The sequence below is a fragment of the Tupaia chinensis genome, unplaced genomic scaffold, assembly GCF_000334495.1.
Source record: "Tupaia chinensis unplaced genomic scaffold, TupChi_1.0 Scaffold000139_1, whole genome shotgun sequence".
NCBI classification, from domain to species: Eukaryota; Metazoa; Chordata; class Mammalia; order Scandentia; family Tupaiidae; genus Tupaia; species Tupaia belangeri.
Genome location: NW_006159609.1, coordinates 1,475,482 through 1,493,301, shown reverse-complemented (window position 1 = coordinate 1,493,301; position 17,820 = coordinate 1,475,482). Strand labels below are relative to the sequence as shown.

Below are 17,820 nucleotides of genomic sequence, written 5' to 3'. Positions count from 1 at the left end.
TATCCTTTATTATTATTATTATTTTTATTTTATAACCGTTACAGAAGGGAAAATAATGAAAATACTTGCCAGCCTTGAGGTCTTTAAAAAAAATAGATTGGCTCACTATTGTGGTTATAATTTTGTTTAATGTAAATAACGTTAGTCCCTAGTGGTGTCATGATTTTAAGGTACTTGCTAAGTTTCTCATTGGATTTACATGAAACACCATTTTTATCTTATTTGATTGTTGCCTGTAGTTAATTTGTCAAGTATAAACATATCACATTTGCTGGGCAACAGCGAACAGGTCTTGCAGTTGTGGTCCAATGAAACCACAGTGTGTTCTTTTTACGAGTACTTGAAGTTTGACTAGAACCGCTATTACCAGTTCGTTTTGAAAGGAGAGTTTATTCATATTAACATTTCTTTTAGAAATAGTTTGAAGGTGATTCTTGGTTCCTTTGGAATTGAAGGCAACTTGGGCATGACCTCCCTAGTTTGAATTTTAAAGCAAAAACAGTTCCAGCTTTTCCAAGTTTAAGGAGAAATTTGACACTATTGGAGTTGTTACTGTAAGTCAGAGTCCAACTGTTTCCAATTTCTGTTTAGGACACATGAGAAAAAGTTCACAATAATCATCTAGGGACTTACAATCACATTTGATTACCCATAACTACCGCCTGCTTGGGCAACTCTCTTGGGTTCTTTAGGACAAAGCCAAGCATCAGCGTTCCGTTCTGTAGGAAATAAATGCTCTGTAAAATATTTATCAGAATCATAAATATGATTTTAATGCACTGGGAAAATTTACTGTTTAAAGGAAATCTAATGAAAATTATTTTGAACATATAAGTATTCATGAAGCAAATGAAATAATTTTCCCCAAATTTCTTAATTTACTGCTATTCAACTTAGAGGAATACGACATTATTTATTATTTATTCTGTTTTCTCATTTAGTATAATATGCAGGCTGACTGAACTTGGTCTGCTGCTTTATTATTCACAGTAATAGTAAACATAAGACAGAAAACCTATGGTGTGTATGTAGGCATTGTAACGTAGTTAAACTGGACATCACAAGTTCTAAATAGCAATTAAGTAAACCTGTTGGAATATGCATATGTGATAAGGACATGATTTTTTTTTAATTTTTAATTTTTTTTTGGAGAGGTTTTCATTATAGGGCGCGTGGGTTCGCCAGACAGAGAGAGACATAGAGACAGGAAGCGAGAAATCACCCCCCAGGGGGGATGGTCACACTACAATCCCTTCTCCTCCATTCTCCTCTCGGGATCTTGGGCATGCACGCACACGCGCCCGGTGTGAGTTTTAAGCCACCGAGTCTGGGACGCGAACCGTGGTCGACTACATGAGAGTCCAGCGACATAGCCATTACGCTAACTGCTGGTTCCCAAGGACATGATTTTTAAAAATGAAACAAGAATAAAGCCTGAAATTAATTTCATGTTAATTCTTTCCTTGGTAGTCTTATGAAACACAGGTGTCAATCACAATCCACAATTCTGGATCAAGTCTCAAATACTAAATTACAGTTTTGTCTTAGGTGAGCTTTGATACTTGAAAATGGGTAGGAAAAAAAATGACAAAAACTTGTCTATTCTTTTATGTGGGTTTTAAAAAGCAAAATAAGAAAAATTAAACTACACAAAATGGTGAGTTTTCTTGAGAATGAAGACTGGCGTGAGTTACAAATTCAGGGCACCTCAGTCTGGTTCCTTCTTGACTTTCACATTAGACATTTCAGTTCTAGTTGCTTTGTGTGAGAATGTATTTATAAGTATGTATATGTAATACAGTGATATCGTAATTAAGTCAATAGTTTAAAGATCTAGCTATTGTTTGTAACTATTATTTATAACAAGCTCATGTGTTGTCTTTTTGTAATGTAATATATCTCATTAATAATAATTCCAATGTAAATGTTGACAGTTGGTGCTCAGTAAGTGCTGGCTGGCACTGCTACTCGGCAGTCTGAGGCCACGGGCGGTCCGGATTTGATACCAGGCCACCCCTAAGAGCTGGGCATGGTGGTGTGCACCAGTACCACCCAGGAGGCTGAGGTAGGGGGTTGCAGGTTTGTGGCCAGCATGGGAAAAGCACTGGGACCCTGCAAAAAGAACTAGGTGTGGTGGCATACACCTGTAGTTCCAGCTACTAGGGGCTGAGGCAGGAGGAGTGACATAGCTAGGCCCTTTCTTTTAAAAAACTAAGTGTTCACACTTGAATTTAAGCATTTTGTGTTTTAAATAATACTTCTTATATAAAATAATGTAACTTTTAAGTCTTCATACTGGGTGATTTAGGTGACTGATAATCTATTCTGATAATCAGAAGAAAATAGAATGTGTTAAGACTTACCAACATGCAGAACTATTTTAAACCCAATTTTATCATTTCTCATCTTTTTTGTTTCCTTTTTAAATGTCAGAAGGCACATGCACATACATGAGCGAGAAAGAGAGAGAAAAAGACCTGAATGGGGCCTGGTCACACCGGAATACTTTTTCTCTAGTTCTTCATCCCATCAGGGCCCGGGCACATGCATGGGTGTGAGTCAGGCATGTTTTTCAAGCCACCCGGGCTGACGTTTGAACCCTGGTTGGTCATGTGGGAGAACTGGCTTCCTCTGCACACTTAACCAGTTACATCTCTTTTTTTACATCTTAAATTAGGTGCTTTTGCACATGCTGCTTTTTTTCTCAAGTCAAATTATTTAAGGAGATAGATGATATAAAATACTGGATTAAAGTAATTTGAAGCTGAACTTGTACAAAAAAGAATGGTTGAGGGCCTAAAAAACGATCTTTGCATTTTTCAAGTGGTAGGCAGCTGTCTTCTGTACATATATTAGGTGCTCAATGAATGCTTGTTGAAGTTGTAAAGATAGACCATATGATATTAACCAAAGTTTGAATTTCTTAGTAAAAAAAAAAAGAACTCTGAAATAGCCCAGTCGATACTTTGTTTCTTTATTTTTTAATGCTGTGTCATTATCCATTTTCATTGGGATCTTATTTAAACCATGTATTTCAGCATTTTTTAAAAAAATTGCACAAGTTTGTGTGGGTTTGCCAGACAGAGGGAGACAGCAAAGGTGAGGGTGAGGAGGAGGAGAAGAAAGCTCTCCTGAGTGGGGCACGGTCACAAGGCATTCTCTTCTCCATTCCGTTGGGATTTGGGGCATACATGCACATAGCCCATGTATTTTTCAAAAGGCTGCAGCTGAGACTCAAACCATGGTCAGCTATGCAGGGTCCAGCTCCCTTAGCTGCTAGGCAATGAGGCTAGCCCTTTATTAGTAATTTTATGCCTCTTTGTAGCAGAACTTTTAGAGAGCAGTTAAGTAGTAAAGTTCACTAGTTTTTGCTTTATATTCTTTGTCAGTGTATTGGTGAAATAAAGATAAATAAGTTTGATGTTGTTTAATCTGTTGATAAATGTTAAAGAATTGATTTTTATAAATTAAAACAGTTGCTTGTTGTAATAATTCAACATGACTGATGTAAAAAGTTCTATTTTACTTCATATCTCTTAACCCATCCCATTTTAGTAGGTAACCTATAGCCACAGTTTGGGCTGTACGTATTCTTTTAGGGCACTTTCTATAACTTTCCATACGCACACACGCACACACACACACACACACACACACACATACATACATATACATACATATACACACACTTTATATTTTACCACTAACGATCTCTTAACATTGATGTTAAATATGACAGTTATGTAATTCTTTATTATTAATGAGATATATCTATGGAATTGTTTATTTTACTTAACAGTATTTCTTACAAGTCTTTCTAAAGCAAAATGCTAGTAGTTGACCTTTTTATTGTAAAATTTAAAAAATTTCTTTGCAGGAATAGAATTCTCCCTCAAGAAGTACTACTACTATAAGACAATAAGTGCCCCAATCTTAGCACCCAATAATGTCAAGAGAAATTCAAGGTTTTTGTTTGTATGTTTGTTGTTTCTAGTATTAGATCACTTTTTTGTTTTTTAATACATCATTAATAACTTAGACATATCCATTCTTTTTTTCTCTCTGATTTCTAATAATAGAAATATCATTAAATTAGAAGTCATTTGATTAGCCAATTATGATGGTCATTTACTTTCAATCTCTTTTTAATAGATAAATTGAGCCCTAAAGGTGGTAGCGAAATTATGAATATGTCTGTATCTTTGTTCATATTCAAGTTTCTTTTCACTAAGCCATGCACTGCCTCTGAAGAAGTATTTTAAAGGAGACTTCTAAAGTATGTCTTTTACACTTACAGTGTGGTTGAAAACTAAGTAGACAAAAAAAAAAATAATTTGTTTTTAAAATTTGCAGCTCATTTTAGAACATGCAATAAAGCAGCACATGTACATCACCAAATTTTATGTTAGTGCCTAACAGTGGGGTATTCTTTAAGCATTTTGTAACTCTATGGCATGACAGATGATAGGAACAGGAATGTTACCTGTTGTAAGTCTAACAGCATGACAGAACTTGAGGGATCTTAATGCAGTTTAATTAAGATTAGTAACATTTTAAATTTTCTTTTTTTTTTTAATTTAAATCCTGAAGTGTTATGAAAGTCACAAAAAAAGCTTCAGATTCTTCCAAAAACAGTTTTCTAGCGCCACCTGCTGGTTTAGTATTGTTATAAGATGAAAATATTTATTTCTCGAGATTGAGCATGGGATAAAAAATCTTTGTGGGTAAAATTGTTTCTTTGGTGTCATTTACATTGTCATTAAAAATTATGATGTTTGACTAAGTAGTATTTTGATAATGATAACATTAAGTTTTCTTATTATTTTCTCCTATAAATAGTATCATTCCACTCTGGACCTCTACAGCAAATAATATTGATTAGATTGTCTCTTGTAATACTGCAAGTTCTTTTCCCTCCTGCCTTTTCTGACCATTTTATATCACACTTTGCACAAAATCTTACAGAATAGAGATTCAGTAGTTGTAGATTAGTTATTTTATATTGTTTGCATGGTATAAATAGAAAAGTACATATACATAAGTTTATTTTTATGTACACATGAAAATAAACATGAGGTTTTATATTAGAAGGTGATTTTACTAAGCAAGAGATTTTCATTTTTCTGTAGAAGAGTTTTTGTCATTACAAGTTCTGGAGGAATAAAATACTGGCTCATTAGAAAAGTCATGACACAGCTTTGCATAGCAAAGCATAGAAAAATGCATCATGACTTTCCAATGATCCAATATATTTAGTCCTTGGATGTTTTCTTTATAATTATTTTCCCAGCTGATTGTATTTAGTGTCATGGATTTTAGTACTACATAAAAACCAGTCAGGGGCTGGCCGCATAGTGCAGCGGGTAATGGTATCGAGGGGCTCTGCGTGGTCAGCTGTGGTTTGTGTCCTGGGCGACTTGAAAAAGCACACTGGCTGCCTGTGTGTGCATGCCCCAAATCCCAACAGGATGCAGCGGTGTGTCCATGCCCCATGGTGGGGTCACCACCTCACCCCACAAGCATTTACATCCATGCTCTCCGGCAGTAAAAAATAAAATAAAATAATGGATTTAATATTTTTTTTTTAAATCAGAACCTTGCCTTGACCCCCAGACCTGTGTAGCTAGCTGCTGGTTTCCTTAACCTTTCTAATTAATTAGTATGTTGATCTCAAACCTAACATGTCCAAAACAAAACTTTTGATTTCTCTCTGAATCTGTTCCCCACCCCTAGTGTTCTTTACTTCAGCAAATGGCGCTCATAGTATCCTTGACTTTAGAAGAAAAATCCTTTTCTTTGCTTAAGCAAACAAAAATATTTTAATAATTTGTGAATCCTCTTTTTCATCCCACGTTTAAACCATAAAGAAATTCTGCCAGCTCTATTTTTGAAATACATGCAAAATCTTCCTGTTCTCTCCAGCCCTGCCGCTGTGATCTGGATGCCACCATCACCTCTCTTCCCCATCTGTCACCTTCCTTCTAACCTTGCCTCTGTAGTCCGTTTTCATCCAGCAGCCAGAGTGATCTCTTAACACTTAAGACAGAGCTTGTCCCTTCTCTGCTGAGAGCACCTCGAGGTCTTTACCATGCCTAGGACCCTCTGCTCTCCCACCATCCTCCCCTCTCCCACCATCCTTCCCTCTTCCACCATCCTCCCCTCTCCCACAATCCTCCTCTCTTCCACCAACCTCCCCTCTCCATCATCCCACCTGACTTCATTTCCTGTCACCTTGTCCCTCCTTTATCACACTTTAGCTACTAGAGCCTGTTTCTCCTTGAATGCCAGGAGTCTCTTGTTCTGGGCTTTGAACTTGCTGTTGCATCTAATGGAAGTGCTTGTCTCTCAATTCATAGAGGTTTCTGACCAGCTTTACTGAATGTTACCTTCTCAGAGTGACCCTTCTGGACCACACTGTAGAATAATAAGCCTGACTCCATCACTGCTTCTCCCCTTGTCCTGTGGTTTCTTTGCCATAGCAGTTATTGCCATATGACGTATTTACTTTTTTATTATAATTCCCCCTTACTAGAATTCCAGCTGAAAGCAGGGATTCCCTGTTGTCCACTGTTATATCCTTAGATCGTAAACCAGTACTTACGTATAGCAGGTACTTAGTTCTCATTTGTTGAGTAAATCGGTCAGCCTTAATATTAAATGGATAATATGGTTTGATTTACATTTAAATAACTGCATCTGTAGAATAGAGAAACTCTATTAGGGTCTGTTTGTTTAAATCTTTATGTTTATATCAGACTTTCTACATTTAACACACATTATAATAGCGTTTTTTAGTTACCTTAGCACAGACAGTATTCTTGGTGTCAAAATTCGGGGCCATATTGATATTTTAAAGATTCTTTTTATGGAAATAATTACTTTTTTGTTCTTGACTTAGACATCTGACCCTCAATTACATTAACAAACCTTATACACATGAATGGAAAGAAGAATAGGCCCTTTGAATCCATGCTAAGACTTTATCAATATGAAGTGCTTCCCACAGGGTTTTACTGGAAGAACCGAACTTCCATCATAATGCAATTGCAAATTCATTTGTGTATGCTCCTTTTATATTTGAAGCTACTTTTTGATGTTTTGGTCTGCAATTAAATTTTTTTTGTTTAAGGTCACAAATACGCAATTCTGGCTAGACCCAGTTGTCAGAATCCTTTATCTACCCAGCTCCCCAAAAATAAATGGCTATCTTTTAACAGTAACATACCAAGGCCAAAACTGGTTCCCAGATGTACATAATCTTTTAATCTACTGCTTTCTGTTTTACAGTCAGTAGACCCCAGCCCACTCCACCCTACCTATCTAGTTTACTAGTTTAAAATTACTGTGACACACTTTCTTTAGATGAAAAAAATAAGTTTAAGAATTTTAATGCTATAATTACCCTATGCATGTTTTTAGCCTAACATATGAATTCTTTTGCCTTTACCCCCATTCTGTATAGGAAAGTTGATCATGTAGCCTATTTACTAAATCCCGTGATTATATTTCTTACCGGTAGTATGACCACAAAGTTCATTGTGTTGCCTAATGAGTTAGTAAGTGTTTTAAAACATCTCTGTGCACATGAGTTAACAATCTTTCTGTTGGGCCAACAGATGGCGTGGAAGTTGCCTGAATCCTATATAGCTAAGTGTGTGGTTCGAGGCCTGGACCTGGCGGCTTGAAAAACAAGCCAGGCACATATATGCATGTGTCCACCCCTGCACCCCCCCCCCCCCAAAAAAAAGAAAACCAACAACAAAATAACCTCTTTTTGGAGATTCTATACATCTCCAACAATTATGTGCATATTAGGTCATCTGGAAAGTCATGACATATTTTTCAGTGTCTTTCTATGCAAAAAAAATTCATCATGACTTTCCCAACAACATAGTATTTTAAATTAAGATAGATTTATTATACTTTTGTATATTTCCTTTTTGATCTTTTATACAAAAATCATACTGAAAGAATTGCTCGAATATATTTAAGGTTATACTTTTTTAAAGAAAGTTTTAATTATTTTTCCACTTGTGTGTGTGAGAGAGAAATAGCAGAAGAGAGAGCATGTGAGCACCCTCAGTGGGCTCTTGATACAGTGCTTTCTCCCTTAACCCCCAGCGTTAGCCAGCTGCAGCTATCATAGGCACCATGCGTGCCTGGCGTACTCAGGAAGGTCTTGGGACTCCAACTGGGAGCGTTCCTCTATGGGTCAGCTTCACGGAACATCGCATGTTTATTGCTGTACTGTTGTCTGTCCTCTTAAGTTGTCGTTTTATCCAAGGATATCCTGTGTCTCTATTAACATATATCAGGACAGCATTGTATCACCAACCTTTATAGATTTCCTCAAGGGATTTTGATAATAAATACTCAAGAGACCCTTTATGTAAGGTGACCGTACCTACGAAGAAGAATATAGACATGGGACAGCAGCAGTATAATGAAAGACTGTTATAATGTCCCTATTTAAAATCTTTTAAAAATATTTTTTGCAGGTTTGCCAATCTTTTTAGGTTCCATTGTCATTTGAGCCTTCCCCAATTAAAGAGAACAATTGTTCCAGGAGGCTGTATGAGAGATTGCCATGACTTAAGTCAGACAAAGTCCCCTCCCCCCTACCCAGGAATTCTAACTGCTATTATGTGATTTTGTGACCTCTGGGGTAGTTAACTGCATTTTTTGTGCTGCTTGGAATAGAGAAAAATCTATTCATAGAGTTGTAATATAATTACATGAGACAACACATATAAAGGGCTGACACAGTAGTCGTGGCTCAGTGAATGAATACTCCTTAGAATCCGCCCTTTCTGCTCCCTCTCCATCCTGACCCTGCTCCCTATGCCGTATTGTCTGTTCTGATCCGGCTCAATCAGAAGTTGAAATTGTTGAACTAAACTTGAAACCTTCCCATGCCTGCCAGCTCTACCTTGCTCTGCATTCACTGAATTAATAAGCAGAGAGAGTCAGGGCCTTGAATTGACTTAGATATAATACTCAGCAGGTGTATGTGGCCTGGTTCCCTTGCAGCAAATTGCTCCCCCTGGGACTAGATGGAATGAAGAATGCTCTACTCGCAGCCTCATTTTGAGTCCAGATGGAGCCTTTAGAAGATTTATTTAAATCTGTCTTTACCCTGTGTGCTTGAGAGTTGAGCCCTACATTACATGAACAGGACAGAGGAAGCAACATCCCAGTTACCATTCTGTGCGAGGTGACTTGTGCAATCATTTGTCATGAATGCCCAGGTCGCTGTCCAAGAAGAGTTTCACTTTTTAAAACATTTTCAAGATCTTTTAAAATAGTTTTTAATGTACTACCATAAACATGTTATTTTATATTTGTAAATTTTTATTGTTTTAGATGCAAAGATGGTTTGAAAGGATTTACATTTTCTGCACTTAGGTAAGTAAATTTTATTTATCTTTATGTCAAGAGAGAATTTATGAGTTGACTTTTTTCAAAAGAGAAATATTTTACATAATTACAATAAATATTCATTTTTAAAAAAAAATATTTTACTTAACTTTATGTATTTAAACTATGACCAGTGAGGGACAGAGCGAGAATGAGAGAAAGTGAGAAAGCAAGCCACTAGGTCCAGGGCTCGAACCACAGTCGGCCATGTGGGAGTCCAACACCCTTAACCATCATACCGCTTGCCGGCCCCTCAATTCAGTTTTAAACTGAAAATAATTTTAGAAGGGAACCAGCAGTTAGCATAATGGCTATGTTGCTGGACTCCCACATAGTCGACCGCGGTTCACGTCCCAGACCTGGTGGCTTAAACTCACGCCGGGCGAGTGTGCGTGCATGTCCAAGATCCCAAGAGGAGAATGGAGGAGAAGGGATTGCGGCGTGACCATCCCCCCTGGGGGGTAATTTCTCACTTTTTGTCTCTATGTCTCTCTCTGTCTGTCTGGCGAGTGCACGTGCCCTATAGCAAAAACCTCTCCAAAAAAAAAAAATTTTTTTTTTAGAACTCATGAAAGTATTTCTAAGGCTTTACAAAATAGTTCATAGAAAGTGTAACTTACCAGATTTTTTTCCCCCTAAAAATCAGTCAACTATTTCTTTTTGTACTTATTGTGTGTCTTACACTGTGGGGTGTTAGAAAGGAAATATGAAAACTCTCTTCAAAGAGCTTGGAAAGACAAAGTTGCATGTGAAAAATTACTGGAAAATGAACTACTTTATTTTGTGGTGCCAGATTATGGGTTTCTAAAGCAAGACTCATGCACTGTTAAACACATAGTGGATTGTAAGCACCATTAGACTCCTTTTAAAAAAATTTATTTCATGTGAGAAAGAGGAAGAGAGGAGAGAAAGCTAAGCACCCTCAATAGGGTCTCAGGCTGACCCTTCCCACCAGCCTCTCCCTGTCAGCCAGGGCCATGGACATGGTATACCTGGCATGTACAAGCCAACCAGGAACCAAATCCCCAATCTTCCATGTGGCCTCCAGTATTGTAGAGCATTGCACGACAGTTGTGCCATGGCAGCTGGACCATTCTTGACCCTTTTTCATGTCACCACATACATAGCCTCTTACCACAGTATCTGGCAAGTGATGCAGATTGTAAAATGTTGGTTTAACAATAGCATTGTATCTTATAGTTCACCAAGCATTTTCATATCACTTAGAAAATTAAAGTTTTGCAAATAATTCTGTGATGGTTTTTTTTTATGTCCACGTGACATGATAAATAGAGGATTAGAATGTTTGACTAATATAATTTAATATCACATCAGTAACTACACATGCTAACTCCAAACCCAGTGTTTTGCCAGTTTCGCATAACTGTTGCCTATTTTGTTCTCCATAGTACAAGCAGTAGATGTATAGTGAAAATTAATAATATAGTATTCTGCAAGTATTGGAGAAAAATTAGGGAGGACTTCAGTACTAGAAGTTTTTATATTTTTTTAGAATAGTTAATTATGAAAAGTGTTTAGAACAGTGTCTGGTACTCACTAAGTACTCAAGAATAATTACACGGAAAGAGAGAACACTCTGGGTGGAAGTGAATAAAATTCACAAAAGGATGAACTGTGGGGTGTGAGTGAGGAAATCAATTTAGTTGTTAGGGAAATTTCACATTAGGGAATATAAGGATAATTTTGATAGAGTTGGAGTCAGAAAGTACTAACTATGATGATACTCATCCATTCACTCAACATGTATTAAATACTGTGTGTCAGTCACAGCAGTAGACACTAGGAAATGCATGGTCTCACAAGCTCTACAACTTTGTAAAATGCTGCTTATAAAAGTAGTGCTGGGGGTTTGTTGGGCAATGTGAACACAGAGGAAGCTCACTAATGCCCTATACGGTGTGAGGCAGCTTCTTCCAGGAACTGACCTCTAATCTTTTTTTTTGTTTTTTGGAGAGATTTTTCGCTATAGGGCGCGTGCGCTCGCCAGACAGGCAGAGAGAGACATAGAGACAAAAAGTGAGAAATCACCCCCCAGGGGGGATGGCCACACCAAAATCCCTTCTCCTCCATTCTCCTCTTGGGATCTTAGGCACGCACGCACACTCTCCCGGCGTGAGTTTTAAGCCACCAGGTCCGAGACGCGAACCGCGGTCGACTACGTGGGAGTCCAGCGACATAGCCATTACGCTAACTGCTGGTTCCCCTGACCTCTAATCTTGAGATAGTAAATCTTGGCAAAAATAAACAATGGCAAATGTTTGGGGGGATTTTTTTATTTTTTAGAGTTTTTTTTTTTTTTTTTTGCTATAGGGTGCATGTTCTCACCAGAAAGACAGAGGGAGATGGGAGATGGAGACAGAAAGCGAGAAATCACTCCCCGGGGGGATAGCCATGCCACAATCCCTTCTCCTCCATTCTCCTCTTGGGATCTGGGGCATGCACGCACATACACCCAGCGTTAGTTTAAGCCACTGGGTCCAGGACTTGAACTATGGTCAACTACATGGGAGTCCAGCTATATAGCCATTACACCAGCTTCTGGTCCCACGAAAGTTTTTTTTTTTAAGAATCATTTTATTTAACTTTCTTTCTTTCTTTCTCTTGACTTTTTTCAAAAGAGAAATATTTTACATAATTACAATAAATATTCAGTTTTTTTAAAAAAATATTTTACTTAACTTTATTTATTTATTGATTTTAACCATGACCAGTGAGGGACCAGGTCTGGGACTTGAGCTGTGGTTGGCCATGTGGGAGTCCAGTGCCCTTAACTACCACACCACCTGCCAATTCCATGGGGGAAAAATGTTTAAATCCAAAATAATATTATGAAAAGGTATGAGGAATACTGTTGTCTGTTCTACATAGTTTTATCCTTGTTGCTCAGAAAGAGCAGTATCAACAGATCTCCATGCACATCCACTACTAAAAAATGAATTTTAGCCTAGCAGCTACCCAGGATATACAGCTGCCATTTGGTGACAAGCACGCTGCCCTGTTGTGGTTGGAGAGGCTAGATGTTGTACAGGTCCAAGTGGGATGGTTCACCGTCGTTGGCAGTAACAGCCTTTTCTATTTTCTAGTGCTCAAATTTTCATACTCTGTTTGTCACATGCCCCACATTCCAGAAGTTTAGTGTAGTATTTTTGATCTCCTGTTTTATCTATATTTCGCTGTCTTTTCTGAAAGTTCAGGAGGCAGAGTTTCTGTGGAAAAGGTTAGTTATTCTTTATAAGAGCAATGCTCTTACAGTGTAGGTGCAAACAGCAATAATGAAAACTCTGAGATAGTCTACTTCTTGAGTGATATTTAGGGGCCAGGAATTTCCTCTTCTTTGAATACTGAAAATCTCTGACAATGGGCAGATTAATAAGAGAAAAAGCATATAAGTTGTCTTCAGTGTACACATGTGTACAGGAGAGCCATAGAAAATAGGAACCCAGAGAGGACATAGAGGCTTGAGGCTTAAATATTTCCTCATAGCGAAGAGGAAAATAGGTAGCGCAGGCAATTTTAGAGTAAAAGATTTTTAGGGGGAAAGATGTGTCTAGTGCTCAGACAATGGTGAATAAAAGAGCCTTTTTGGAAGTGGGATGTGCATGGGAGTCGGACAATAGCTACAGACAAAATTTGTCCAGGCATGTTGACATTCCTCCTTCCTGAGGTGTGAGCTTAATGAAACCACTGGGAAGGGGCATGGAGCAGGGTAACAGGCTAATGGTTCTCTTTGGCAGGACTCCTATTTAGGCAGGTAATGGAATAGCAGAGCTGAGCCCTTTCCTGCAGTTCAGTAGAGAAAGAGAATCTAAGATGACAGAGAAATGGTACGGGCAGGAGTACGTCACAGAGAGGCAGACCTTGGTTCTGAGGCAGCATATCAAAGCTCCGGGGTTGGGGTAAATTTCTGAGTCCAGACAATGTCTAGTGATGGGAACATTATTCTTTGTATTGTCTTTGGGAAAAGAGTTCAGTTTTGTTGTGATAGGAATGGTGTCTTCTCCTGGACATTTGATTATTCTTCCAAGAGCAGTAAGGAGATTAGAGTAGCATTGTGCTTATTAGGATTTTCCAGTGAAATAAGCAGAGGGTCTTGACTGTGTTTTGAGTCTCACTTCATAGTTCCCTGTTGCCCTGTGTGTACACAGATGACTTCCTGCCACTGTGCAGCTATTCGTGACTCACGCAAAGTGATATTGGGTAACATTTAGAGTTTTACTCTAAATGAGAAACCCATTCCATTGTCATTCTTAGAATGGAATTTAGGAGAAAAAGAATGATTTTTACAATAGACTGGTAGACTCAATTTCACCTGCTTCTGTTGAAACATAAGCTAGTAGATCCAAGTTCACTGGCATCTTTTGAAAAACATTAAGATATGTAATACTTCAAAGTGATATCCTAAGTTAATGGGCACTTCCTAAAAGTACAGAGCTGTATTTTATTGGTTAATTTTATTTTAAGGTGCCTACATTGTCAAATGAAAACTGTTGAAGTTTTCCTGAGTGTAGTTGGCCCTCTATATCTGTGGGTTCCTCATTGGGGGTTTCAACCAATTCCTGATAGAAAAATATCAAAAAGGGGCCAGACAGCGACACAGTGGCAAAACACAACATTCTTTTTTTTTAATTATTTATTTTATTATTTATTATTATTTTTGAATTTGCTATAGGGCATATGCACTCACTAGAGAAAGAGAGAGGGAAAGTAAGAAAGCAAGATGCCAGGTCCAAGACTTGAACGCAATTTTAGAGTAAAAGATTTTTAGGGGGAAAGATGTGTCTAGTGCTCAGACAATGGTGAATAAAAGAGCCTTTTTGGAAGTGGGATGTGCATGGGAGTCGGACAATAGCTACAGACAAAATTTGTCCAGGCATGTTGACATTCCTCCTTCCTGAGGTGTGAGCTTAATGAAACCACTGGGAAGGGGCATGGAGCAGGGTAACAGGCTAATGGTTCTCTTTGGCAGGACTCCTATTTAGGCAGGTAATGGAATAGCAGAGCTGAGCCCTTTCCTGCAGTTCAGTAGAGAAAGAGAATCTAAGATGACAGAGAAATGGTACGGGCAGGAGTACGTCACAGAGAGGCAGACCTTGGTTCTGAGGCAGCATATCAAAGCTCCGGGGTTGGGGTAAATTTCTGAGTCCAGACAATGTCTAGTGATGGGAACATTATTCTTTGTATTGTCTTTGGGAAAAGAGTTCAGTTTTGTTGTGATAGGAATGGTGTCTTCTCCTGGACATTTGATTATTCTTCCAAGAGCAGTAAGGAGATTAGAGTAGCATTGTGCTTATTAGGATTTTCCAGTGAAATAAGCAGAGGGTCTTGACTGTGTTTTGAGTCTCACTTCATAGTTCCCTGTTGCCCTGTGTGTACACAGATGACTTCCTGCCACTGTGCAGCTATTCGTGACTCACGCAAAGTGATATTGGGTAACATTTAGAGTTTTACTCTAAATGAGAAACCCATTCCATTGTCATTCTTAGAATGGAATTTAGGAGAAAAAGAATGATTTTTACAATAGACTGGTAGACTCAATTTCACCTGCTTCTGTTGAAACATAAGCTAGTAGATCCAAGTTCACTGGCATCTTTTGAAAAACATTAAGATATGTAATACTTCAAAGTGATATCCTAAGTTAATGGGCACTTCCTAAAAGTACAGAGCTGTATTTTATTGGTTAATTTTATTTTAAGGTGCCTACATTGTCAAATGAAAACTGTTGAAGTTTTCCTGAGTGTAGTTGGCCCTCTATATCTGTGGGTTCCTCATTGGGGGTTTCAACCAATTCCTGATAGAAAAATATCAAAAAGGGGCCAGACAGCGACACAGTGGCAAAACACAACATTCTTTTTTTTTAATTATTTATTTTATTATTTATTATTATTTTTGAATTTGCTATAGGGCATATGCACTCACTAGAGAAAGAGAGAGGGAAAGTAAGAAAGCAAGATGCCAGGTCCAAGACTTGAACCACTGTCAGCCATGTGGGAGTCCAGTGCCTCTGTCACCACACCACCTGCTGCCTGGTGTAAAACACAACATTCTGTGAGGCAGTCCCTCATAGGAAGGTTCCTGGTTCAAGTACAGAGACTTTCCTGATGATGTCAGGTACATGCGTGCCTATGATCTGGGGCTTCATGAATGTTGGGGGTACACCATGGCATCAAGATCTTGTTGAGAGTATTTGGCTGTCTCTCTTTCTCACTAATGGGAAAAAGAAATACATGAACTTTAACTTTAAAAAATGCAATAAAAATACAAACAGTATAAGTTATTTACATAGCATTTGTGTTGTGTTAGGATTATAAACAGTCTAGTGATGATCTAAAGTATACAAGAGGACGTGCATATTTTATATGCAAATACTATTCCATTTTATATAAGGGACTTGAGCTTCCTTGGAATTGGGCATCTACGCAATTCCTGGAACCAGTCTCCCACAGATATCAAGGAACTGACTCTGTTCAGATTTTGAGCATCTCTTTTTCTTCAGAAGATAATTAGATTTTATGTAAATTGTAAAAATACTATTTTGAATGAAATATTCTGCAAATATATTCATACAAAAGCAAAACCTTTTTGCTTATTGATATTTTTAAAGGTGAGAAATATGTCACTTTGGGCTTTTTTTCTTTAGGTTCATTGTTGGGAAGGAAGAAATTCCCACACATTCTTATTCACCAGAGGCAGCATATGCAAAAGTGGAGCAAAAGAGAGAGAAACATGAGGAAAAACCAAGACATCTGAATATAATTGCTCTGATGAGGAAACTTGTGGATTCAGTGTGAGTTCTTTATCTTGATATTTTTACATGCTTGGTCACTATTTTATGTAATACTTACAATGTGCCTAGGTATTTTGTTTTCTATTCAGGTAATTTTGTTTGTTTGTTTTAAACCCAGAAACTATGCATGGAAGCTTGTAAAAGGTATCCTATGGCAAGTGAATGTCATTATTTCTGACAAGAGTGTAGACCATCACATGTTTTCAGATTTGCATGAAACTGAAATGCTTTCCTATTTTGAAATAGGCAGATTTTATGGCTATAATGGTGAACTTCAGGAAACAGATTAATAATGTGCTAATTGAGGGTGCTTAGTATGGACAGGAGAGAGAAAACTCAGAGATTCCAGAAGATAAAGGAATAATAGGCGCGAACCTTAAAGGACATTTTGTAAGAGTGAAACATTTTCAGATTCTGAAAATGCAATATGACATCTTTATTTGTATATTCTATAGTCTTTATGTTTTATATAAGTGAGTCTTCATTTATATTTCCAGTATAAATGCTTAAGAAAATTAATTTAATGGTTTAACATTAGGAGAGTAGCTAATAAAAATATCCTTGGTAGTGATATTTCAGAGGGTAGAAAGTAAGTGGTCAATATGGAAAGTTAGGACCAAAATTATAGGGAGCTGTGGGCCTTCAAGAGATCAAACAACCTATTAGCCTCTGCCAGCTTTGTGACTTTGGACAGGTGACTTAACCACTATGAATCCCAAATCCTTATCTGTTAATTAGGGTTAATCTCTATTAAGGATTGTTGTGAACATTAAATGAGATAGTATATATGAAATTGCCTGACATAACATATAGGCATCTTCTGAGTACCCAGATTTTTACCCAATTTTAATATTTTCTCTTAGTATACACCAATGCAGGAGGTAAGAGTAAAGGAAGGGATAGGAGGTGACAGGAATAATTATACAGTGCACTTACTGTGCAAGTTCAAAAGTAGTTATGGGTTACCTTAGTAGAGAAAAAGGAGAGAGGATCTCTCTCAGATAATTTCAGCAAGAATAAGAGGGAAGGGAGAGGAAGAGTAATGTAGGACATCGATGACTTGGGCTTCAGAACTAATGAGGTCATGGCAGAACTATCAGAGGAGCCTCAATGGCTCCACTGGGTGTGAAAGCAAATGATACAGGAAGTAGGCAGTCGAGGACTTGGGAAACTATTTCAATGAGTGGCTAAGGAAAGGTTAAATGACAAAATAGTTGATATCAGGATTTAACTCCACTAGCAGAGTTTAATAATGTCTGTATAGTCCTGAAGCACTGTCAGGGAAATGTCTTTGAAGAGCATACTTAGAAATGTGGAGAGTGCTGGTTTGCGAGGCTGTCCTTTTCTGAGTTACCTCTGCCAGGCCTCCAGCTTTCATCATTCAGCAACTTCACATAACCAGATATGTCCTATCATTCTAATGACATCAGGGCCAGGACTGGTAGGAACTGTTGCTGTCACCCTTAACTGGGGCAGACTGCTTGTGTACTCCAGCTGCAGTGTGGAATTAGATTTTGGAACAAGCCTTGGTAATCAGTTTGCCAATGGGATTGGAGAGGTGCGTCCAGAACACTGCCGTTCATGTTAGCATTATAACG

At 37.9% G+C, this 17,820-nt stretch overlaps 1 protein-coding gene across 4 annotated transcripts in view; it reads left to right on the top strand.

The window, feature by feature from the left end:
- Window positions 1-17,820, top strand: part of TMEM135 (transmembrane protein 135) — a 308,283-nt gene that overhangs the window by 275,030 nt on the left and 15,433 nt on the right. For all 4 annotated transcript variants that reach the window (XM_014586438.2, XM_014586439.2, XM_014586440.2 and 1 more), the window contains 2 exons: window positions 9,364-9,405; window positions 16,076-16,222. In XM_014586438.2, the coding sequence (XP_014441924.1) occupies window positions 9,364-9,405; window positions 16,076-16,222 (189 nt within the window). The remainder of the gene's footprint in view (window positions 1-9,363; window positions 9,406-16,075; window positions 16,223-17,820) is intronic.